The 25,962-nt window shown below is 33.2% G+C and overlaps 2 protein-coding genes across 6 annotated transcripts; both read right to left on the reverse strand.

Annotated features, from left to right (window-relative positions):
- Nucleotides 1–518: 518 nt before the first annotated feature.
- LOC132612599 (protein ARV 2-like) lies at nucleotides 519–6,267 on the reverse strand. 2 transcript variants are annotated; one of them, XM_060326697.1, is made up of 11 exons: nucleotides 6,056–6,267; nucleotides 5,758–5,907; nucleotides 4,862–4,909; nucleotides 4,664–4,753; nucleotides 4,501–4,546; nucleotides 4,182–4,264; nucleotides 3,983–4,077; nucleotides 2,987–3,053; nucleotides 2,809–2,884; nucleotides 1,028–1,229; nucleotides 519–933 (listed from the first exon to the last, which is right to left on the reverse strand). In XM_060326697.1, exons 2-10 carry the CDS (start codon nucleotides 5,878–5,880, stop codon nucleotides 1,117–1,119), a joined length of 741 nt encoding a protein of 246 aa, XP_060182680.1. In that variant the 5' UTR covers nucleotides 5,881–5,907; nucleotides 6,056–6,267; the 3' UTR covers nucleotides 519–933; nucleotides 1,028–1,116. The 2 variants fall into 2 exon arrangements, with proteins under 2 accessions (XP_060182680.1, XP_060182679.1); XM_060326696.1 differs by having other exon boundaries at nucleotides 6,052–6,267.
- A 2,251-nt stretch (nucleotides 6,268–8,518) lies between these two features.
- On the reverse strand, nucleotides 8,519–19,493 carry LOC132614234 (acetolactate synthase small subunit 1, chloroplastic). 4 transcript variants are annotated; one of them, XM_060328645.1, is made up of 12 exons: nucleotides 19,070–19,493; nucleotides 17,051–17,264; nucleotides 16,088–16,171; nucleotides 15,462–15,530; nucleotides 15,001–15,084; nucleotides 14,404–14,559; nucleotides 13,244–13,330; nucleotides 12,768–12,872; nucleotides 12,552–12,674; nucleotides 11,576–11,728; nucleotides 10,863–10,928; nucleotides 8,519–9,400 (listed from the first exon to the last, which is right to left on the reverse strand). In XM_060328645.1, the coding sequence occupies exons 1-12, from the start codon at nucleotides 19,330–19,332 to the stop codon at nucleotides 9,317–9,319; spliced, it is 1,488 nt and encodes a 495-aa protein (XP_060184628.1). In that variant the 5' UTR covers nucleotides 19,333–19,493; the 3' UTR covers nucleotides 8,519–9,316. The 4 variants fall into 4 exon arrangements, with proteins under 4 accessions (XP_060184628.1, XP_060184630.1, XP_060184631.1 ...); XM_060328647.1 differs by lacking the exon at nucleotides 19,070–19,493 and adding an exon at nucleotides 18,019–18,047; XM_060328648.1 differs by lacking the exon at nucleotides 19,070–19,493 and adding an exon at nucleotides 17,768–17,784.
- Nucleotides 19,494–25,962: the final 6,469 nt, after the last annotated feature.

The raw sequence follows: 25,962 nt of genomic DNA on the forward strand, positions 1-25,962 counted from the left end.
CAAGTGTAATTACTTTGTGAAATATACAAGGTAGGGAACAATGCCGTGTCTAATTATGATCCCTAATTAGATGAAACATATATGTATACAATTGTAATTCATAATTGGGTGTATCCCACTTTCTTTGACGTATTTACTATTCCACAATCAATTAAACTTTTGGAAAATCGCACAATCTTTTTTAACCATCTATCAACAAACCATGTTCTATCAACAAACCATGTAAGTGTCCAGAGGCGAATCTGAAATTTTAAGACTCTAGGTGATCATGTAACAAACTCTTAATTCTTATAAGTTTATCTATTGAGCGGCAATTTTTGGTTGTTCACCAATGCTATCAGGGTACTTGTTTCATGTTCTCAAATATGTAAATTTTATTTCTAAAATTCACAATCAAAATTAAAAAATTTAACTCGCGAAATTCGAACGGTGCCACATAAATTGAAACACATTGAGTATCTTTTAACGTTTGAGTTAACATGAGATGTTCTAAAGCTGGATACTGCACACATATTGAATGAATTAAGATTCATTCTTCAACTCATCGAATCAGCATTGTCCTATAAAAGCATTAATTGTGGTAATAACAACAGAATAGTGCTAATAGATGATTCTCCTGATTAATGTTAACCTACATTCTAAATGAACTGTTATCCAGAGAACATAAATCTCTATTGAAAATGTGAAAAAACAGAACAATGTTATCATAATATGAGTAACTATGCCCCTCTCCATGTTTGGCGTAGGCATCCCAGCGATCACCAGAGTCAAATTTTCCGATCTGAGAACACCAGCTTGCCTATTCTAGTATGTTGGACAAGCAACAGGTAGGAAATGTTATAGGCAAAAGAAACAACGAGCTTCCAAGTCTAATTAGACGATTTTAAATGCCTTGATTTACACCCCTCAGGAGCAACACAGGATGTCTTCAGCCTAAAACCAAAATATAAACCACAATATATTAGATTCAAAAGTTGTTGAAGATCAAAGCAGGGGAACGTGATTTAAGTAACCTCTGTTGCATTACCTGAACCATTTGGCATTTGAAATCACCCTCAAGCCAATGCCAGATGCAACCATTTAAAAGAGTATGTATCTATAAACTCTGCCAAATGACTACCAAAGAACTAGCTTTCGATATGCTCCAAGACCTTGAGTAACAAGGAATTTCATGGCATGTGCAGCAAAGCAGATCCATATGCATCTAATCATGCGGTCATCCGTGATCACTACAATAGGGTAAAGTATGTCATCAAAACACAGTACAAATATCAAACTTGTACAAAAAAGATCATCTTTGATGAAAAAGAGAGTTCCTCCGCAGAAGAAATTATTTTCTCAAGCCCTTGAAACCCCAATAGAAAGCTTAAAAAAATTCCACCATAGGATGTGTATACAAAGCTGTTATGGAGGCAAAATCTTCTCTTTGTTTTTGGGTGGCAACGTCGACTTATTTGGGCCTGACGGCCTGTAAGGACACAGAAGCAAGAATAATGTAGAAGACACCAAGAAGCAACTACTAAAGCCAAGATATGACCCATGAGGACACATAAATTTATTACAGGAATATAAGTGATATCTAGTAACCAACCTACAGAACAACTCTATTAATATAATTCCAATCTGAATTCTAAGTGTTCCATATAGCTATCAAGCTAACTCAATGGTTAAGACAGTGCTAACAGTATTATCTTTTAAGGACCAAATGTTTGACAGTGACACAGCAGTTTAACTCCTGGTCAATATTCAAAACATGCACCACATTCTGGTTCGTCATTTCTTTTCCTTCATCTTCAACAATCCAGATTGTACTGTAGCCATGTGCATTCCCAGTTGTGCTTTATACCCAGTCAGCTCTCACTGTAACTCACTCTGCTAATGTTTGTTATACAGATGAAAACTGCTAAATTCTTAGAAAACACAGAAGACGATCTCTAAAATGACGATGTTAGTGTATATCAATCCAACAGATAAGTTAAGAAGAACACCAAAGCATTTACTCCTCAGAGGAGGATAAAACATCATAACCTCTAGGTTCTGATGAATCCTAATACCTTCACTCCCAAAGTCACAAAGCATGTATTTTCATCTTTAGGCCTTCCACAGGGACACAACCAATGACATTTAACTAAATTCAAGAAAAGTTACACGAGGAGGGAACTCAATGTCAAAACTAGCAGGCAGACCTGGCACACCAAACTATCAAAATGGGGATAAATTAGCTCTGGCCTCGAAAATTTATGCCCAAGTCCATTCACTGATTCCCCAACTGAGGAAATAAACCATCGTGTCTACTTCCTGTACATTTTCATTTTTACACCAAAAGACTAAGAGGTTATGTGCTTTAATGTAAAACTATTTTCCTCTCTGCCTACAAAGTACCTCTCATTTCTCTCCCAGAGACCTAAATGTTTTTGAACTTTCTCACTCTGTTTAATGCAATAATTTATGTAGGCAGAGGGTCGCCCACAGTTTAAGGAATATACAACAACAACAACATACCCAGTTAAATCCCACAATGTGGGGTCTGGGGAGGGTAAAGTGTACGCAGACCTTACCCCTACCTCGGAAGGCAGGGAGTTCAAGGAATATACAAAAAAATAAAATAAAATTTCTGCAAAATAGAAGATCGTGTATGTTAGCCTAGATTCAGACCAAACTTGAATGACTTAAGTTTCCACATTGGAGATGGAAACAGAAAGCTCTCATGCAAAGGCTAAATCTCCACCGTCAGACGAATTTCATAAACTGAAAATAGTCTAGTCCACATACTTCAAAGTTCAAATTATTTTGAAAAGAATTTCTTACCCAATAATGCCAGTGCATTAGATGACACAACAAACATTTTAATGATGAAAACAACGGAAGAGGGAAACTCCCACACCTGTAAATAAATAAAAACATTAGTAGAAACATATTATTGTGAAACAAGAAAGTTTCCAAGTAAATGTTACAATATGTGGCCAAATGACAGCAACGAACATACCATCATGGCAATAACGAAAATCTTGAAGTAACTTGAAACAAGGATTGAAAGCAATATATGCTTACATCTGTTGATTTAAAATCCAAGTAAACAATAATCATAATCAACTTCAGCTCCAAAGATGAATATACTAACTTGACGTCTGAGGAAATAATTTAGACTAAAACCTCTTCACATGAAATGTTTTTTCCAATTAAATATTAGAGGTAATCATCTGATCCTTAATGACTCCACCTGCGCGAGCCAACCCGAAATAAAAGAGTAAGGTAGGTTGACAATCGTCAATTTACAATTGTCCACCTAATATGTGGAGCGAAATGAATAGAGAGGATTCAGATAGCCCAATCCAGTGTATCATTCTTCACCACCTAATCCTTGATTTCACAAATTTGTCTGGTTAAATGTAAAAAGAAAGATAGGATTACCAATTCTCTACTCAGTAAGAAAATTTTAGTGAATTCAAATCTTAGATAGGTTTAGAAAAACTCAACTGACCCTAAGAAACTCTAAAGCTCCGTAAAAACCTTAGGCAGTCCTTGTCTGAAGGCTAACAAAATTGTTATACTTAAAATGACTTTTAATCAGAAAATCACATCTACGTATTGATTGTAAAATATATAGAGGCTCAACGTGGTGCTGATAGAGTGGTTAAAGCATACCCAACAGGAAGTTCTGTCCAGAATGTTGTGTAGAATAACATGTAAATGAAATCGCGTCAAACATTTTTGAATGTCCAAAAGGAGAAAAAGGGACATTATTTTGGGCAAATAGCCCTGGGAAGTCCTCGTGTTGCATCCCTCCTTTTGCCAAGGATCTTTCGGAAACAGCCGCCCTACCTTTCAAGGTGGGGGTTAAGTCTGCGTACACTCTACCCTCCCCAGACCCCACATGGTGGGATTATACTAGGCTTGTTGTTGTTGTTGTTGTTGTTGTTGTAGAGTATTAAAAATCATAACAAATATATAAACTAACCTATAAGATGAAGGAAAGCTTTACCTTGAATCTCCATTTGTTGAATTCAGAAACCTCCTTGTGCCAAATAGAATTATACCAAGAAACATGAGATTCCCAAAGAAGACTCCTACGAGCACCTAACCAAAGCAACCATCACATTATGCTTAAAACAAAGATCTAGATCGACAGGAGAAGCGATTAGGCAGAGAAATAGGACTAATACAGATTTCAAGGTACGCACCTTTCCACAAAGCCCCAGAAATGAGGCAAAGCTTGCAGGCAAACTCCTCTCATCTTGAGTTGTGCATACCGCCAACATTTGGTCTTTACTAGTTAAGGCCATTAAACAATGCATGTCTTAAAGGTTGCCCTCTTTAGAAACAGAGGGCTCTATTTCAATGAACTGCAATTCTGATTCTTAGTTCAATAAAGTCCAATAGTTACCTCATTTGTTGAACTGTTGAAGTACAGAAAAACTATCTATAATAATTTGTTGAAATACACAAAATATAGATAAACACTTGATATAGGTGAACATGAACAAGAGATTAAAAGGATACAAGCATCTAAAATCAGGAAGCCGAGAGATAATTTCCACAACAAGACCTGCATAAACCGAACAAGAAAGAAAATCAAACAAGAAAAAGAAAACAAGATGAGTTTGTAATGCCACATCTACATATACACATCAAATAATGAACTAAGAAATATACTATCAGGTACCTCATCATCCAAAGTCCCTCGAGAGAACCTATTGTAGAACAAGTGTCTGTAGGCTCTAATTTTATGCAAAATCAAGTCAATAACCAATATCTACATTCCAAAACAAACAATTAGGAACTAAACCAAGAATGAATTCTATACATAGAAATCGCGTTCTTTTTTTCTTTTCTTAAAAAAAACATTTCTTGTATCAATTACCATAAGTTCACATTCAATGTACTCATCAGCAACTGCTTTGCAATTTCCCTGCACCAATGTAGAGCATCCAAAAATCAAGGTTACATAAAAAACTACTCCCTCCATCCCAAAATAAGCGTCGTTTTAGCAAAAAATATTTGTCCCAAAACAATTGTCGCTTTAATAATTCAAGACAATAATTGGTAATTGTTTCCAACTATATGCCTTATATTAAAGAACTACTTCTTCTTAGTGCTCTATTCTCAAGAAACAACTACTCCCTTTGTCCCAATTTATGTGATACACTTTCCTTTTTAGTCTGTCCCAAAAAGAATGATACATTTCTATATTTAGAAATAATTTAACTGAAAACTTCCCCCTTTACCCTTAATGAAATGATTTTCAGCCACATAAATATCTATGGCTTGTTTTAGACGACAAGCTCCAAATTTTTTCCCTTTTTTCTCAAACTCCGTGTCTAGTCAAACTATATCACATAAATTGGGAGGGAGAGGGGTAATAAATAAGGGCAACTTAATAAATGATACCTTGTATTTATTATTTTTCTTAATGAGCGTGAAAAGAGCTAAAACAACACGTATTCTGGGACAGAAGTAGTAGTATATTGGTGTGTCTATTGGACATACACACCAATAATCATAATAATAATTATATGCTACTCCCTCCGTTTCGTTTCAATTTATGTGAACCATTTGATAGGCAAGACATTTAAGAAAGACTTTTGAAACTTGTAGTTCAAAATAAGTCTTGAATATTTGTGTGGCTGTAAATCATTTCATAAAGTGAATTTGTTTTCAAATTAGGAAAGAGGTCATTCATTTTGGCACAGACTAAAAAGGAAATAGGTACAGAGGGAGTATTAATGAAAATTGGAAGGGTAAGGAAAGAAACTATACGCATTTCATGAGGCGGATATTGCCAGGAGAATACTGTATGTAAAGTGTTGTCACTGAAAATCCACATTCAACACATCTATAACTCATCTCTTTTTCACTTTCATTAACACATTTTATCTCCATTTTCCACAAATACTTAGCACCTCAATACTGTAAAAAGAAAAATATATGTCAGGGAATTTTGAAAAAAAAAAAAAGTGAAATTGAATCAGGAAAGCATTTGAATTGGTGATTTTGCAATACAAACTTGATTTTATATATATATATAGAGAGAGAGAGAGAGAAGGAATTTACTAACAAATTGTCGCTCTGTGAGGATCTGGAGACTAGGAATTTTCCCTTCTCATTTTTTCATCTTTTAGGATTTCTTTGATAATTCCAATACTTTTTTAAAGAGTTTAGTGAATCCACTAAATCCCTCTACAAAATATCACCTCTGCCTATTTTCACTATGTTAAGGGTCATATGAGAGTAAATGAGGATTAAGCCCTCAACAAAATATACTAACAAATTGTCTATCTGTTGTTTATATATCTATATTCATTTTGTAAAGTCCCTTTTAACTAATTATCTCGATAAATGACCCTGTCTTTTTGTCTCTTATTTATGGGAATGAGGAAATTTAGTTAAAAGGGGTTGCAAAAATGAATAGAGTTAAACGATCGTATGTGTACAAGAGCGATTCTGATATAGTAAAGATGCGATCTATTATATTTTGTAGAGGGTTATTAATTAATTCACCCCTCTACAAAATATAATAGATCGCTTATGTGTTATGTTAGAATCGTCCATGTACATATGAAGGTCATTTACCTCTTCATTTTTGTAAAGACCCTTTTTAACTAATTTCCTCAACAAAAGGTAAGCAAAGTATAAAAATAAAAAGCGAAATATAAAAATAAAAAGCGAAATGAACCCTTTTTTTTTTAACTTAAGGGTGTGTTTGGTATGAAGGAAAATATTTTTCGAGAAATAACTGGGCTTCTTACTTATTTTCTAGTATTTGATAAGTAAGCAAAACATATTATCTCAAGAGAATTTATATAATCTAGTTAAACACTAAGCGGGTGAGATTGGATAGGGAGAGAGGGTTCAAGGAGTGCCAGGGTTGGGGTTGGGGGCATTGGATAGGTGGGAAGGAGACGATGAATTTGGAAAGTCACTTACGGAACTTGTTTCCCTACTTCCATTAAGGATGTCATTTTTCTCATTTTAATAAGTTTATTTTTCTAGAGAAAATATTTTTCAAATTATTTTGACCAACCAAATATGAGAAAATTAAAAAATATTTTCCGGTAGAGTTTCCTCTTCAAAGGAATTCAAAATTATTATACACACATATAATAAATAAATTTTAACTGATACATTCATGGTGTGAAAAAAGATTTAATCGAACACCTTCCACCATGTGTAGCTCTGCCCTCTTTTCAAAAATGTTTTCGCCGTTGTAAGGAATGCTTCCTTGGGATTTTTGTTTCAAATATTTTCGTTTTTCCAGTCACTTCTTTTCATTGAGTACGTCTTTTCAAGTCATGCATTTTTATTTTGGTCTGGTTAAGTGATGCCTTTTCCCTTCATTGATTTAATATATATAATGAGATGCGAAATTTTTTTGTGCATTAATGAATACGTAAGCTCTTTACTGCAAAAAAAAAAATGTTTGAAGAAGACCCTCTGATTTTTTTGGTTATTTTTAACTAGTAAACTATCTTTGACGTTTAAATTACATGGCACTCAGTAATAGCACACATGGCATGAATTAAGACCTTTTTCCAATCCATGAAATTTGCATTGCCCTGTAAAAAGGCCTAAAAATTATGCATGGTTTCCCTTACATTAAAAAATAGTCCTATCTTTCAGCCTAAATAATTGAACGTTTCCATTCATGCCACATGAAACAGAATAACAATATCTTTGATTCCCCATTTCCCCTAATTTTCAAAACTATAAATTCAATCCAGAAAATTACAACTAAACACAAACAAAAGAAAATAAGAGGAAAACTCACAAATGGCCAATAATCAGAATGGTATCATTCTTTTTCTTCTTTTCACAATTTTTCTATCAAATATCACCCTTCTTGTAGCTGCAAGTAGATCATCAAATAATCTTGAAACTGAAAAGGCAAAGATATTAGCACATGACGCTATAGCTCAAAGCATTCACGAAGTTAAGGAAATGAAAAGGTTCATAAACTCTCTACCGAAACTAAAAAGCTTAAGATATTTACACACCATGAGTACTTCACAAGTTGTTGGTTGTGTTGAAGGTATTATAGGGAATATGGAAGAGCTTAAGTATACACTTTACTTGGTAAAGCACCTAAGAACATCAGATCCCTTGTTCGATGATTATTCACAATCTATGGAACATGTAGTAAGGAAGACAAAAAGAAATGGAAAGATATGTATCAATGCTCTCAAAGATGTTGAAGATTTGGTTTTTGTTACTATGCTTAAGAGGAAACTCAAGGATCTATCTTTGATTGTTGATAATGTTGTCGACCACCTTTCTGAGATTAATCCTGCAAGAAAAGCTTTAGAATTTCCTAAGAAAATGTATAGGATATAAACCATATACACTTGATAGTGCATGGGAATTTACATTAATAATGTAAGTTAAACCTGTTGTAGCAGGATATTGCTCTATTTTTCAAGTTACCATATCAAACTTGCTATTATTAGTTACTTATTGTTGTAGACAACTTACCGGATAATGCAAAAAGTCTATTCATTGTCAGTGCATATAACTTAAAATCGTGTAGTAATAACCTCAAGCTAATACACTCCACATAACACATATTCAAGACATTTGACATGCACTTCTCCCAGCTGCATTAATATACAATATTACTCAACTTCATAGGCTTTACTCCACATTTTGGAGTTGTCAGCTTTGCTCAATTAAAATCCTACGAATGCCTAAATAAGCGAATCGGTTTGCCATTTCCATAAAGGATATAATTGACAATTCGAAGTTGCACATTATCCCTTTCCTGCAATGGATCCGGTGGAAAAAGGGTTGCTAAATTTATACACTTCCACTGTAGTGTCCGAGTAGATACTGTTACTTTCTCTCGAACCATAGTACTATTATTTGATTAGATAGTTTGGTTCGGGAAGGGATTATGGAATTTTGGAAAGGAATGGAAAAATAATCTACTTTCATTAAGTGCGATTCATCTCTTTCGCTATCTGCATTTCGTATGGTTATTTGCTTTGGTAATAAGGTAATAAAAAGAATAATGAATAGGTGTATTCGGCCTCGGAAACGTTCCGATGTGATCAATTTTTCGTAGGGGTATTGAATAGTTACAGGTAAACACCAAACGAGTATTTTACAGAGAGCCGACAAGGAATTCCATTAATAACTGGCCGTTTTGATCCTTTGGAACAACTCGATGAATTTAGTAGATCGTTTTAGGAGTACCAATCTTACTTTTATCAGGTACCTGCTCGTACAAGAAACAGCATACGACTAAACTCTGTTCTCAGAACAGAAAAAGTCAGCAAGAAAGATACTAGACCATATTAGAACGTGCTTCGAGATTTAACTAGCACTACAAGTTAAGAGCATAGCCCCGGAGGTATGTCGAGTCCACCCCTGATTCACGCACCAATGCTACCCGCCCTGTACGAGCCACCTACAAGAAAGAAAATAATAATGTGGATAAGAGGGTAACACTACTCGAAGCAGGTTCTTGTTAACTTTAGAGGTCGTTTGGTTGGGGTTTGTGGAGATTTAACCTCCACATAAAAACTATCATAGAATTATACAGTGTTTTGGTACTCTTTTTTATTTCCCTCATACATTATACTTGCACAAGCTATGCAAGAACTTATGTAATATTTTCTTCATACTCCAGTAGTTAAGAATTAAATAAATTTCACGACTGAATGTCTTTACTGGTATGCTGCAGATAATTCAAGATCATCAAAGTAAATTGCTATAGGGGCATCACGCCACATAATGTATGATTGTGATACTTGTGAATTATTTCCAGGGATCGGTTTCCAGATCCGATGACTGTATGTTAGTGCTCTCTTCTTGAAAATTTTCACGTTCTTAACATATCTTATTAATGTCTTTATATTTGCTTGCAAGCGCCATATATCCATAATATTGCATGACAAAGATACATCAGGAGAAGTCCTGCTCAAAGAGCCGGATGTCTCAGAATCAAAAGGTAGCTACTGACGCAAGGGTAATAGTGGGAGTTTGAAGCTTGCTTACGCTACTGTCAATTTATGTTGGCTTAATTACTTGTACTAGCTTTAAGATCGCCCACTTGACCTCTCTACATAGTTTTATAAATTAAGAGTCATTTTCCTGTTAGTCTAGACAATAGGTCTTCTCATTTGGGTCAAGAATACTCGCCCAAGCAGCATACAATCATTAATAAGCATTGACTCAAAAAAAAAAAACATTTTTAATAAGCAAGCATACCTGCTTACCAAAGGTCTGCTAAACTTACTATTTTCATCTGCTCAGTTACAAGCTAAACATGCTATAACAATCATTCATCTCACAGCTGGAAGATTAAATAACATAGATTAGCACTTGATATTCCTAGTCTCTGTCTTTAAAGGAGTTCCATGTTAAACGAAAAGACTGATGTTATTTTTATATATTTCGGAAATCACTAAATCACTACTACAGCTATTGAAATGCACATGCCACCAGAATAGAAGAAGCACAAGCAATATCATTGGAGCTTTTAAATGCACACACTCCACAATATCAATCACTTAGAACTGTGCTTGAAGTTTGATTTTAGTGCAGTCAACTTTTGGAAAGCACAAAAAAATAAACCCATTAAATTAAATACTATATGCAAGCTTTCTGAATCTTTGTCAGGCTAAACAAGTCCTGTGTAAGTCAATGTTTGGTTCATCTGTTCTGGTTTCAAGAAAAACGTCCTAAATTCATGCGCTAAACTTTGGATTGCTCTGTACTTGTTCAAGGAGGCAAAGGTTGGGGAGAAGGAACAGAAGAAAAGTTCAGAAAACATACAAACTCAGATTGCCCAAAATGCAGGATATAACACTTTAAAGATGCCAGCCTATACATGTTGATAAATCAAAATTCAGTTTGGGAAAACAAACCTCACAAATGCCATAAGGCTCCAGTAATCTTTGCAATGCCAACAACTTGTTAAAGTCTCCAGTCAACTGCAAAAAGTGCATAATTCAGAGAGAAGTCAATTGGGGATCGGGGGAAGACATGGCGCAAGTATTCATGAACAGTCCTTTTCAATTATAATTAGGTTTACATGAGAAGGAAAATGCAGTTATATGCAGTCACGTAAAGCGGTGTCTAAGGGGTGTCATCTGACTTCGTTTCGCAAAGAACTTTCTTTTGAATGTGTGTAAATAATACCTTTAACCAAAGCAATATGCATATATGATACTGACACTGCTTGAAAATAATACAAAAATAACTATCATAGGCCAGGAAGTAAAGCCTTAAAACTATAAACACTTCCAGACTTAAACCCATTTACAAGGGGAATTGTGACAATATCCGACACCGCTTGCGCGAAATCTTGCCTATGCCCTGCTCCACCGGCCAAGTATGTTAATAGTATGGCATTAGCATGTGTGCATTAGAGATTAACTGATTGACTGACGAAACAAATCGCAAGAGAGAACATGTAAATAAAGGGTATAATATAATTGAAAACAAAAATGTAATCTTCTATAATATGCAAGAACCAATATACAACAAGTAACAACATGGAAAGAGCTGAACACACAAAGAAAAGACTTTTTTCAACTTTCAACTCCAATGTTACGTAACCAAAAAAAAGAAAATTCACCTCCAATGTTACTGTATGATCAGACACATCAACAGGCTTAGCACGGAAAATACTGGCAATATCAAGGACATCCCTTCTTGCTGCTGCATTAGCGGCTACTTTAATGATCATTAGCTCCCGCTCCGCAAATGGTAAATGAGTTATATCTTGAACCTAGAAAAATGAGCACAACTGTATTATCTGGCTGATCTAAGAACTCCAATGAATAAGATTTAAGTACGTATATCAGAAGAATGAAACTTCTTAGAGTGGCTAAAATTCTCATCCAGGCTGACAATTTTGTTTCACTTTACAAGCTTTATTTTCTTATTGAGAGGTGTGGTTTTAATTATTATGACCTTCATGGTAAGGGAAAGGTGAAAGTAAGATACTTCCTGTCTTTTAAGTTTTAGAAAACTTATAGTAGAGTTGGCAAAGTGCAATGAGCCTGGAAGATGAACAAAGCCAAGTCCACTGCTGGGAAGGTTGAACAGGAAAGCAAAAATCTAAGAGATATAGGTTGGGAACTTTACAATACTAAGACAAAAATGATTATAAGAATGCTAGGCCAGAGCAGCACCCAAGGGTGTGACCTAGTAATCAATGAAGTGGGTAGAGAACCATGAGGTTTCAGGTTCACATCCCAGAAACACTAGGTGATTTCTTCCCATCTGTCCTAGCCTTGGCGGATAGAGTTACCTGGTACCTATTACTGGTGGGAGGTGGCAGGTATCCCGTGGAATTAGTCGAGGTACGCGCGAGCGGGCCCGGACACCACGTTTATAAAAAAAATTGCTAAGCCAGCTAAAGACCAGGATTCTCACTAGTCAAATTGAAGGAAAAGTAAAGAATTCCTAACAAATAGTAAAAAGTAGTTTAACCCTTCTTATACTAGTATATTGAATCTCCATGGTAGGTAAACCTTCCCTCAAGAACCTAATCATCTTAAAATCAGCTTGTAGATAGCCCATAAACATCTGTCAACTTATAAATTTACCTCATGAACATCTATTAACTTGTAAAATTGATTAACCAATTTCCCTATAGTTTCATCCGTTCCAGGGACCACCGTTGTAATGCGTGAAAGCCCCTCTGACTCAGCAGGGCCTACAGCAAGACTCTGCAACATAATCATTGAAACGAAGCTCAGGCGAGAAAATTAAGAGGACGAGAAATTGTAAAGGAAGCAGCAATAATCAGCGGAAGAAACAACCTGAACATTATACCCTCGTCGAGATATAACACCGCTTATCAAATTTAGGACCCCAGGAGTATTGTTGACAAGCATGGATATTGTATGTGACCGAATCCCACTCAACTGCAGTATCAAAATAATCATCAGATTTGCAGCATGTAGAGGGAACCAAGAGAATCACGTTGGCAGAATAGCCTCCATAAGGTACTTTTATTGACTAAGACTATAATTCTTATCTAACGATGGATCCACTTTGATTAATTAATACTTGGTTTAACAAAAGGCCTTTCTTGAGAATGTAAATTTAGAATGTGGAATTTGGGAAGGATGTACAGAAAGTTTTTCCGACAGTCTTTCTCTTTTTTTTTTTTTTTTTGAGAAGGTAACATCTTTCTCATTTTTGGAAAGAAAATTAAGTTTTCCATATATGTACACAGATATGGAAAGACACAGAAATAAACAGACTGATCTTGAGAAGCAGATTGGGTCCTTACATCTCCATCATACAGATATCCCCAGTGGGCATCGAGAACTTGATTAACTGAGAATTCATCACTGGATTCCACAGGATAAACATCACCCTATATTCAAACCAAAAAGAAGAAGATTTGCAACTTTAGATTAAATTAAACACCGCAAGAAAAATCAAAGGGAAATTCTCACACATGCACAGGTTGAAATTGAAGCATATATCACAGCGCAAAAATATGTCCTAAAGTTTTTGTTGCCAAAACTGAATGCAAACTCACAGTAGTGAGTTCAGCACCTTAAACTATCATAAATAGAACGGGGAACCATAAGAAATGCAATCCTAATATCAATGACATCAGCTCACACAGCTATGGACAATCAGTAATTCTTTTTCTTCATAACTTAATCTTATATATATATATATTATCGATGCCTACTGAAATCTAACAAATTAACTGAAATGAGTTTGACATTTGTTTTGACAAGATATCATGCCTTTATCATGAAAGAGAAACTAAGAATCAAGATTGCACTTCATTCATTAGCAACCTGCAACTTAACTTTCATGATCCAAGAATCTAAGGCCTCTATATTCGCTCTCAGCAAGGAGGAAGATGGCAATCAGAAGCCCAGCTCATACCCACACTTCTGCCTCTAGGAACTTCTAGAGATTTCGAAGTGAAATATGATATTACTATTTTCTCTTTTTCCTTTTATTAAATTCCTAGGAAGAAAACAGCATTTTCACTGTGCAAATCGATCTTCTACATCACAAAGTTTCAATTTGCGAAATGAAAATGTGAATAGATAGCATAACACTCACGCTGTACATATTGTTTCATTTACATCACAAATTTTATTTTAACAACTGGACATACTATGTTTGAAATCCTTCAGGAAGCTTAGTGTAGGTAAAGACTTAAGATTAACAATTAGCTGATAAAATCACATCCAAAGGGAAAAACCATGAGAAGTCGGAAATAGAAACTAGAAAAGAAATTCTTAATAAGCTAGTTAGATGAAATTAGTTCCCCCAACGTGTAGCAAGATAATTACAAGTTTCCAAAAGAAATTCATGTAACTCTCAAGCATGTCCACCTCAACCAAGACTTAGTGTATATTATACAATCAGACCAAAAATGCATGAAAATGAATTAAACCAGAGTGGATTTGAGACCATTACCCTCCCTGAATCACTGCTTGCTTCATTGTCAATTGATTGACTTTTGCTGTTCAGGATACCAACACTGGGAATTTTTTCTTCAAGATCTGGATAGGAAGCTGCAGAAAACCTCCAAAAAGGAGCATCCTCACCCATCTTTTCACGTCTCAGAGCAATCTGTGGTGACAATGATCAATACATAACAGCATCATGTCATCCCTATGGCATTCTTCTTTTTAACTTCAAAGATAGCTACTTGATTGGATTAAGTGGGCCATCCTGTATACTAGAGTCTAGAGGTATTATTGTAAGAAAACCCTTAATATTATTGCTGACAAGACATTTTGAGACAACATCTGACTAATAACAAATAAAATAAGAAATATATGACTCCGCAAACTTTAGTCAGTTATCCAATTTATCAGAAGCAAACCTTAAAGAGCACATATAACCTTGGATCACTACAGCAGGTCCCCAAAAGTTACTCGCCCAAACTCAAAGGAAGCTATAACCTAGAACTATGCAATCAGAGAACATGATAACTAAAATCATCAAAACCATTTAGGCATATATGCAAATATTAGAATATATCAGTCATTTCAAACATGGAAAATATACCTTCCCGGTTCGAGCTAGTTCTTTTATCCCAAACTTGTTTAAATTTCTCAAAACGGCAGCCATCTTCCCTGGATCACCAGTTACCTATGTCAACCACAAGACAATAAATCTGCTTGTTATTTTAAAAAGAACAAGAACTTGATTGGCGCCAGAAAAATGAGATTATGCATATTATACACACATCGAACTTTAAGGATGACAATGGTGATCTCGCTAAAGATCTTACTTGAGTTAAAGAATTGACAATGGAGACTCCGATGTCCACCGCTAGTCCAAATTTTTACTAGCTTTCTTACTCTACCACTTTTTATTTATTTTGAGTTTAAACATAGTAGGCAGGTAGTCATACAGATTTGACTAGTATTTATGTTTCCTTTCTTCCAGATTCAAATCTTTTCATGTTTTAATCTATTAAACACTTCAAATGACATGTAAAAGCGGCGAAAGAAGATTGAAGTTACCTCGATAGTCAGAAAATGTTCTGATATATCCACAATTTTTCCTCTGAATATGTCCACCAACCACATGATCTGCATATCAAAGTAAATATAATGAGCTAGTACATAGACTAAGACAAGAAAAAATAATAGCACGTCATAATCCATGTCTCGAACGATTTAGACGCTGTTCATTCTTTATAAGTTGTAATTGGAAGATGGGAAGGTTCAAGACCTAGGAACCTTAAAAGTGCTTTATTGAACGCATGCAATCAAATTACTGCCAAAAAGGAAAGGGACCCCATTTTCTCGCTTACAATGGATCTTCATGGAATTACATTCTTCCTTAATAGATTTTCAGCACTTTTTCAGGAAAAAATTGATAGGGAGGATTTTCAGCTCTTTATGTTCCCATTTGATCAATTTAGTTAGCTCAGCTGGTAAGCGGACTTAGTTGGATTGAGCCATGCAAATAGAGGATTAATATGCTAACTACAGCATGTCAGAGATTTAAATCTGAAAAAAGCTACCCCACAACAATTTGGCCCTAAAGATTAATCAATAGAAAGACTGCTCCAACTCATTTATTTAAAAATATTGCGGGTATGGAAACAAAGTTAAGCACGAAAGGCGAGAGGTGTCTTGTATACTTCAGCTTTTGTAGTTGCGTCTGCATTCAGTTTTATGAGCATCAATTCTCGTTCCACTTGTGCTTCTTTTGACAGATCCTCCACCTGAAACAGCATACCAAACCAAATTAGGAATAATGATCTGTTTTATGACAACTGAATACAGTGTAGAGTTAATTTTGTTTCACTGCAGAAGAATTTAAGGATACACCTCTTTTTTTGAAGAGCAAAGATATTTAAGGATATGCCTTGATTTAATGATTATGCACGGGAAGTTGACAGCAAGTCATATCCCGATTAAGAGAATGCATATCAGGTGCCAGTTTAACTAATCCATTGATTGGACGAGAGAGGACATCGTTACTAATAATCTCACGTTTTGCATGTCAAAGGCAAAGGAAAATCTTCTACAAAAAGTCTTAAAAGAACTTTTGCAAATGACTATTGCCTACAATTTTAAAAATTATCATCCCTCCGTTTCAATTTGTTTGTCTGGTTTTGACTTGGCACGAAGTTTAAGAAAGTAAAGAAGACTTTTGAATATGGTGGTCTTAAACTAAAGATATGTAGAATGTACCAAAATGCCCTTTAATCTTGCGGTCCTTAACATGCCATGTGGAAAGTTGGAATTAAAAGAATTACCAAAAAGGGAAAGAGATTCTTTTTTAAACGCACTAAAAAGGAAAGTAAGACAAACAAATTGAAACGGAGGGAGTAAATGCTTTTAAAAGACCATATCACAAGCACGCAGATATTGTGCGAGTTAACAGGGGATCGATCAACAGCAATGTATAAACGAGTAACTGATATGTGTGTGGCTAGTCATGCCCACAGGCACAAACACACACCTGGACACAGTGTAGCCTATAGAATTTATCAAATTGGTATCTTCCCATTAGAAAGACATCCTTAGAAACCCGGATAGATAAATTTAATAAGGTTATCAACGAAATACAGCGTGATATCTCAGAAGATAAGACTAACCTTCATGACATTCACAAGCTTGTTGAGCTGCTCTACAACTTGTTGCAAGACCTTCTCAGTTCCAGAGACCACTATGGTAAAGAGAGCTTTATCCTTGTTCAAACCAACAGCAAGTGACTCGATATTGTAACCCCTTCGAGCAAAAACTCCAGCAATTCTGTTTATTATACCACTTTCATCGCCGACAAATACTGAAATCGTGTGAGATTTCACCCTGGCAAAATATAAACATTGAATTACAACTCCATGAGGGTCAGGTATTAACCAAGTTCTATATAACTCATGGTGACCATCAAAAGGTAAAGAAGATTATTTCTTTGACAAGTCAATCAAAATCTAAATAAGATAGAAGACTAATTTTCCGAAATAACCAAATCTAGTCAATTGTACAACTTGCTAATCGATCCTTGACCTGCCATGCTATCCATTTGGCAGCCTTCTTCCAGTCTGAGTTAAGTTCAAAAAGAATAAATCCGGGGGAAGAGAATAACCGATATAAATAGCTGAAGAAGATTGTGATGTACAAAAACTCATTATATATTCATAACCAGAGAAATTTTATCCTTTTATCAAATCCATTGGTTAAAAGCCGGTATTTTGATAAAGAAAATCTGTTACTCCAGCAATATAACACTTTTTACTGTTCATGGCTTAATATTCCATTAGAATCACAAGACTCGATAAATTTAATCAACCAAGAAACCAGTCATATCATACATGGAACATCAAATGGACTAGTGCAAATGGATAGGGAAAGAGAAAAGCCAAAATAATTGGAATCTTATGTACTTTTACTAATCAAATTGGAAAAAAGGCCTGATACTCCACAAAAAGTGTCACTGTCACAGCAATGATAAACTAACTTATCTCCTAACTTTATTTCAGATCATCTAATGGACAACCCCTAAAATAATGGATACACGGGGACTATATTTCCTAATCGAAAATGGTCAGTATGTAGGAACAACCTTTTGAAGCACATAGTGTTATACTTTGCGCAATTCCGGTTGTACTTTAACCCAAAATATCTCCAATCTCTCTTACCGATCTCCAAACAACTCAATTATCATACAATTACCAAAACAAAACAAAATAAAACAAAAACAAAAACAAAAAAAAAAAAAAAAAAGGATTAGCTCCAAACAAACTATAACTTCAAAATGCACCTAATTATGAACAAAATATGCCTAATTGTTGCTTAACGAGAGCTAGAAGGCGAACAAGGAGGTTATACTTTGCGCTATTCTAGCTATACCTTAACCAAAAATATCTCCAATCCCTCTAACCAAGCTCCAAACAACTCAATTCCCATAAAATTACCAAAATATCCAAACAAACTAAAAAAAAAAAAAAAAAAAAAAGGATAAGCAGCTAACAAGCTACAACTTCAAATTCACCTAATTATGAACAAGGAGGTTATACTTTGCGCTATTCTAGTTATACCTTAACCAAAAATATCTCCAATCCCTCTAACCAAGCTCCAAACAACTCAATTACCATAAAATTACCAAAATATCCAAACAAACCAAAAAAAAAAAAAAGGATAAGCAGCTAACAAGCTACAACTTCAAATTCACCTAATTATGAACAAAATATGCTTATTTGTTGCTCAACGAGAGCTAGAAGGCGAACGAGGAGGTTATACTTTGCGTTATTCTAGTTATACCTTAACCAAAAATATCTAACCAAGCTCCAAACAACTCAATTACCATAAAATTACCAAAACATCCAAACAAAATAAAATTTAAAAAATAAAAAATAAAAAATAAGCAGCTAACAAGCTACAACTTCAAATTCACCTAATTATGAACAAAATATGCCTATTTGTTGCTCAACGAGAGCTAGAAGGCGAACGAGGAGGTTATACTTTGCGTTATTCTAGTTATACCTTAACACAAATTATCTCTAATCAAAATATTAGCAATATCCAAACAAACTCCAAAATTTAAAAAGTCTGAAACAAATTACAATTTTCAAATGCATTTAATAATGAACAAATTATACTTAATTGTTGCTTACCGAGAACTTGAAGGCGAAGGAGGAGTAGGTGCTATAGCAGTACGTGTAACAGAAACAGCGCCATTATCAGTACTATCACTTTCACTACTACTCACCGCAGCATTAATAACTGGAGAAAGCTTTTTAAGACCGATATTGAAGTTCCGGTTGCCGGTTCTTATCACCGGAGCTGGTTTACTCAATGCCGGTAACAAACACTTCTTCCTCAGCCCTTCCATTGGATACTGTGATACTGCTGCCGTCGCCGTCGCCGCCGCCGCCATGGTGGTTTTGGTCAAATTTAGCTGTAAGTATACTCTTTGGAGTGAAATGAAAAGGACGAGTAGTCGCAATTTGCGAGTCGTTTTATGTGGAAAAATGAAATTGCATTTTTGTCCTTCAAACGAGTCTGGTCTTTAATTAATGCTTTTCAATAGTGGCATTTATTATGGAAACTAGATTGGTGATGCCTGTGCTTAGCACAAGCACAACTACTATTTAGTGTTATTATTTATATTACGTAATTGTTTTCAGTGCTTGTTCTTTAAATATTTCCGTACTTTTTTACTCCAAATTATTGATTTGATTCAGCTTTTGCTATATTATTCCCGTATTTTTAGCATTGTGACTTTTGTGTCACGAATGTGAAAGTCTTCAAATTTTTAAGTTACAAAATAAAATTATTTAATTTTGTGGGGGAATAAAAAGATGTAGTTGTGTGATCTTTTAGAAATTTTCACACGAATATTTATTACTTGCTTTAAATAAAAAGTTAAAAAAAAAAAAAATCTTTTCATTTCTCAAATTCGAGCACAGTTGAATAATATCACATAAATTGAGACAAATAAAATAATCAATAAAAATAATTAAGTATATTTTTGAACAGCTCAATGTCATTATTCATTAACATTAATTTAATTAAAATTGATGACTTGGACCGTAAAAGGTTATTTTGTCTATTATAATATGATGACTTGAAGGAAATACATTTTAAAATAACCTTGTTAATGGTAACTCTATTTGTTTTTTCTATTTTAAAGAAATCTAATGATATTTTCCGTATTTCCTCCCCCCTCCAATTAGAAAAAGAATTTTTCATTCTTTGTCGACTTATAATTCTTTACTACACTTTTAACATAGTGGCTATCATTCTATAAGCTTTACTTAGGTGACTAAATTTATAAGAGATATCAAAAAAGTCTAGGTAAAATTGCATAGTTATTTTCTTACATAAATTAATGTAAATGGGCTTAAGGTCGAATGAACATTAGCTATTAGAGATAAAATTTATTTGAAAATTTTAAAATAAAACCAAAAAAAATGGATGTACCATCATTTCAAAAATTACAACTTTGTCGATATTTTTAGTTTATACCCAAATAAATTACTCTATCTATACAGAGGTCATTATAAAAATTCATTTTACTCACTATTAAACTTGCTAACTATAAATAGTCTGCTTTTTGCTTTCTGTATTATGCTTTGCACAACTAAACTTGTTCATTGATATAAATTAAATAGCCACACGAAAAAACACATACACACTGGCAATGCAGTTGAGACTTGAGAGTGTGTAAAGTTGCGGCCCACATTCTCTAAAAAATTCTTCAATTTGTGTGGGGCCCACATTTTATACCTATCTCTTGAAAATTGCAGCTGATTGAGATTTTAGGCCCCTAACTCTAACTGCATGATGAAGAAATAGTTGAGAACATTGTGCCCAATTTAAGCACTTAAATAAGTTGTCTCATTTCTTATTCATGTTGTACATAAGGCTGCAACATATAAAAAAGGTGAAATATCTGAAGTACCCCTAAAGCAGCTGGTTAGCCCTAAGGACAGGTGTGGAAAATTACATAAAGATTTTATTTTTCTGGTCTATATCAACAAAGGTGCAACAACAAAAGCTAAGGTATACAAGCATAATAATGCAAACACTAATTAAAATTCTTAATATATCCCTGAACCATGGTAAATAAGGAGTTCAACTCCCTCTTCTATATAGGTAGTAAAGTAAAGTGTTTTTCCAAAAAGTAATTTTGGTAAGAAGTAATTTGTATTTGGTCAATTAATTTAAAAAATAATTATTTGATCAAGCTTTTAAAAAATATTTTTAAGTATATTTTTCTCAAAAGTGATTCGGGACCAAATAGGCTATAAATTGGCTGGTTTTTCAATTTTGCCCTTTTAAGTGTTTTTTATTCGTGCATGACTTATAAGATATTACAATGCGAAAACATAAATTTATATCCCGCATAACAAATTACTTTCTCCGTCATTTATGTGATACACTTTCCTTTTTTGTTTGTTCTAAAAAAGAATGATATATTTCTATATTGAAAAATAATTTATCTTTCCTCTTTTACCCTTAATGAATTCATTTACAGTTACACAAATATTTATGGCTTATTTTAAACCACAAATTTCAAAAAAAAAAAAAAAAAAATTCACGTCTAATCAAATTATATTATATAAATTATGAGAGGAAAAAATTAAAATATCAGCACAAAATCGGGGCTTAAGGGCTAATGAACCGTCTTACATCACCTGCGGATGAAACAACGGTAGAAGAAAGCTAATATCACGAGAGTTCACTGAAATTGAAGGTCACCTATGACCTAACCTGAGACTGCCACGTACAAAAATTTGGAAAAAGAATTATAGCTCACGTGATAAGCTTTTAAAATTAATTTATTTTGAGAAGTGTTTTCTGTCAACAAAAATCATAGAAATATACTTTTTTAGTGTATGAAAAACACTTTCTCCTACTACTCACAAATATAATTTTTTTTCTTAATTTTAGCAAATACCTTAGCTTTCTGAAATAATTACCCTTAAAAAAAATTGTAGCTTCTCAAAAAGTTGGCCAACCAAACCATTAGTAGCATTAACATATATATATTTTTTGCATAACAATCAGAATTGCATATTCATTATACAGTTGGTGATATATGGAAAATAATTTATGTATAAAATTCAACATAGCAATATATGTTACATTGGCTGATTGTATTAGCATTATACGTCCCTTTAAGAATAATATTTTTATATTTGGAAACAATTTAATTTTGAACTTCTACTCTTAATGATATGATTTATAGTCACACAAGAATCCACAATTTATTTTAGATTATAAGTTTAAGAGTTCTTTTTTCTTAAACTTTGCCACGATAAATAACATGAATTGGAACATAAAAAGCATATTTTATACAGGTTAAACATGAAATAAAATTAAAATATTAATAATATGTAAATTAAAATGACAAAATTACTGTCATCATTCAAACTAATATATTTTTTGTAGAGATAATTTAATTTTAAACTTCTTATCTAACTCTTAATAAGATAATTTATAGTCACACAAGTATCCATAATTTATTTTAGATTATAATTTTAAGAGTTCTTTTTTCCTTAAATTTTGTATGCAGTCAATTAAATAACATGAATCGGAACATAAAAAAATGTTTTTATACAGCTTAAATATGAAATAAAAATTAAAATATTAATAATATGTAAGTTAAAATGACAAGATTACTGTCATCACTCAAACTGATATCCTTATTTATTCAACAATAAATAATTTTCGAACTATAATTCTTACATTATAATTCCTGCCTAACTAATTTTTGCATTAAAATTTCGGACCGAACGAGCCCTAATTGTAGGAGGAAGTAGGGCTATGATATAGCAAGCACCAGAGTTCAATTCTTTGTGTCCGCATGGACCACATTTTAATTCCTCTATTAATAATACTAAATAATAAAGGCGGGCGGGAAACGGGTCCCACCAGTTGACTGCCTTATACGGCGTCGTTTTCTCCACCAAACTGAATTATTTTATTTTTGGAAAAGGGCCAAAATTAGCCCCGAACTTTGAAAAATAGTGGGTAAAAAATTATTTAACGATAAAATAATTTTGAAGGGTTGGGATGATGCCGTGTGGCAGCCATTAAACATAAAGGTATAATTGACCTCATAGTATAACATTAAGGGTATAATTGACCCTAAAGTATAACGAAGGATATGAATGAACTATTTTCCAAAGTTCAGGGGTAATTTTGGCCCTTTTCCGTTTTATTTTTGAGATAAGGCATCATTACCCCCCTCACCTAGTAGCGTTTTTGCTACAACACACCTTACCTAATGTTTGGTCCTATCACCCCCTAAACTATTTAAAACCGTAAATTTTTACCCCCTAAACGCTGATGCCCACTCTCATACGGGAGAGTGACATACACTCTCCTTGCCACATGTGCATTTATTTATTTTCTTTTTTAAAAAAAAATCAGCTTACGTGTCAATTTTTAAGAATAAAAAAATAAAAAACTGATTTTTCTTTTTAAAAAATTATTTTTAAAACCCGTTTTAAAAAAAAAAAAAACTGAAAACGCGAAATAAAAAACTGAATTTTCTTTAAAAAAAAATAAATTTAAAACCCTTTTAAAAAGAAAAATTGAAAATTTGATTTTTTTAAAATCCATATGTTTTTAAAAAAAAAAAACTGAAAACTCGAATTAAAAAACTGATTTTTCTTTTAAAAAATTTATTTTTAAAACCCGTTTAAAAAAAAACTGAATTTTCTTTAAAAAATAAATTTAAAACCTTTTTTTTTTTTAAATGATTTTTTTTTAAATCTCATATTTAAAAAAAAAAACTGAAAACATGATTTTTTTTTTAAATATGGAAAAATGGATTTGTTAAAAATATGGAAAGCTTGATTATTTTTTTAAAAATGTCTTAAAAGATCTTGATTTTCATGATTTCATTTTCTTAGGACACTTTTATTTTTCAAATAAAATCCGGAAAAGTGTTTTTCTTGTCAAAATTTGAAAAAAAAACTGATTTTTTTATAAAATTTTGGAAAAAATAATTATTTTTTTAAATGTGGAAAACCCATTTTTAAAACTAAATTTATTTTCATATTTTAAAAAAATGCAGATTTTTAAGAAAAAAATTAAGCTTTCCCGTTTTTTATGTTTCTCACTCTCTCAAAGAGAGTGAAACACACTCTCCTTGCCACGTCAGCGTTTAGGGGGTAAAATCTTACGGTTTTAAATAATTTAGGGGGGTGATAGGACCAAACATTAGGTAAGATGTGTCGTAGCAAAAACGTTACTAGGTGAGGGCGGTAATGATGCCTTGTCCCTTTTATTTTTATAATATTGAAAGCCCACACTCATATAATTTGAAAGTGATGCTACTCGTGGAGCTCGTGAAAAATATTTAATTGTTGGAATTAAAAAATGTACTACCTTTATTTTCCTATCCTACACGTATCATATTAAGTTTGGCACATATTTTAATAACGGAAAAAGGGTCAAATTTATCACTCCATTTTCGGATATTGTCTACATTTACCCTCTGTTATGCTATCCTATTAAATTTAATCCTACCGTTATACTTTCCCGTCAAATTTACCCTATCTCTAGAAAAAATTTACCCACTACATTCTAAAATAAATAAAATTTTGGGATGTGACACAACCTTTAAGAAAGTAGTTAAAAGACGTTAATTAAAGGGTAGTTTGTTAATATCACTCTTTTGCTTCTTCTCAAATTTTTCTTAAACCAAGAGATAGTCAATATTAGAATTTTTGGAAGACCCATTAAAGAGGAGAATAATTTTTAAAAAATAATTAATACATCTTAAACTTTGGAAATTTTATTCATTTTGGACCATAAAATAGTGACATAGATTCGTTTATATTGGAATGGAGAAAGTAAAACTAACGGTTACTCTCCGTAGCCGAAATTATTTTTATTGAAGGCACTTGTTTAGGAATCACAATTATATGTGGTAGCTTTTTAATTCTGACCTTAAATAACTTTATAGCATGTTTGGCCAAGCTTCTAAAATTAACTTACTTCGAAGAGTGTTTCTTTTAAAAGTGTTTTTCAGAAAAGTGTGAAACTTGGCATGTTTCAAACGACACTTCTCAAGGTGGAAACAGAGAGGGTGAAACTTGGCATGTTTCAAACGAAGTAATGACAACGATCTAATTGAGAAAAAGAGGTTACTTGTGCAAATGTATCTAAGCAATGAACTTGTAATTACCTTTCTTTTCTTAATCGTCAATTATCACGGTTACATATCTTGGTAAAAATATTAATGTAAGGCGCATAATTGGATTAGTAAATACTTGAAGGGCTAAAATGGTAAAGCTAATGGAGCCATCTTTAATGATTGCAAAAATAAAAATGAATCTCCTTAACACTTAAAAAACGTGTAGTGTATATTATCATCCATTTATAACTTTATGTGATTAAAGGGTTAATTTATATTTCATAACTATGCCACTAGGGGTGCTCACGGTTCGGTTTGGATCGGCTTTTATATAAAAAATAACCAAACCAATTAGTCGGTTATTCAAATTGTCAAACCAAACCAAACCAAACTTTATCGGTTTTTACTATTCGGTTTTTTTCGGTTTTTTAAATACATTGTAGTCACTATCTGAAACCAAACTCATCTGAAATAGAAAACTGGATATTGCCACAAAAACTTGCCACACCTTTACTAGTTATTACCTTTCTAAAAATAAAAATTTACCACATCTTTACTATGGAAACATGCCAAAGTAGCTAACAGTACCCGTGACTCACTGGTCTATAGATATAATACTCTTTGCCAGAGCTTGCTATAAACATGGAAATATGCCAAAGTAATTTTTTCAAAAGCATGGTCCAAGAGTATAAAAACATAATATAAATTTTAATTTTTCATAAAAAAATTAAAATACACACACATATATATACAAATATAATTTTTAAAATATGTATATATAAAGTCGGTTTGGTTCGGTTTTTTTAGGCTAGAAACCAAAACCAAACCAAATTTTAAAAACCAAACCAAATCAAACCAAATAAATGTCGAGTTTTTTTTCCGGTTTAATTTGATTATCGGTTTAGTTCGATT

This window comes from Lycium barbarum, chromosome 10 (assembly GCF_019175385.1).
Source record: "Lycium barbarum isolate Lr01 chromosome 10, ASM1917538v2, whole genome shotgun sequence".
Classification (NCBI taxonomy): Eukaryota; Viridiplantae; Streptophyta; class Magnoliopsida; order Solanales; family Solanaceae; genus Lycium; species Lycium barbarum.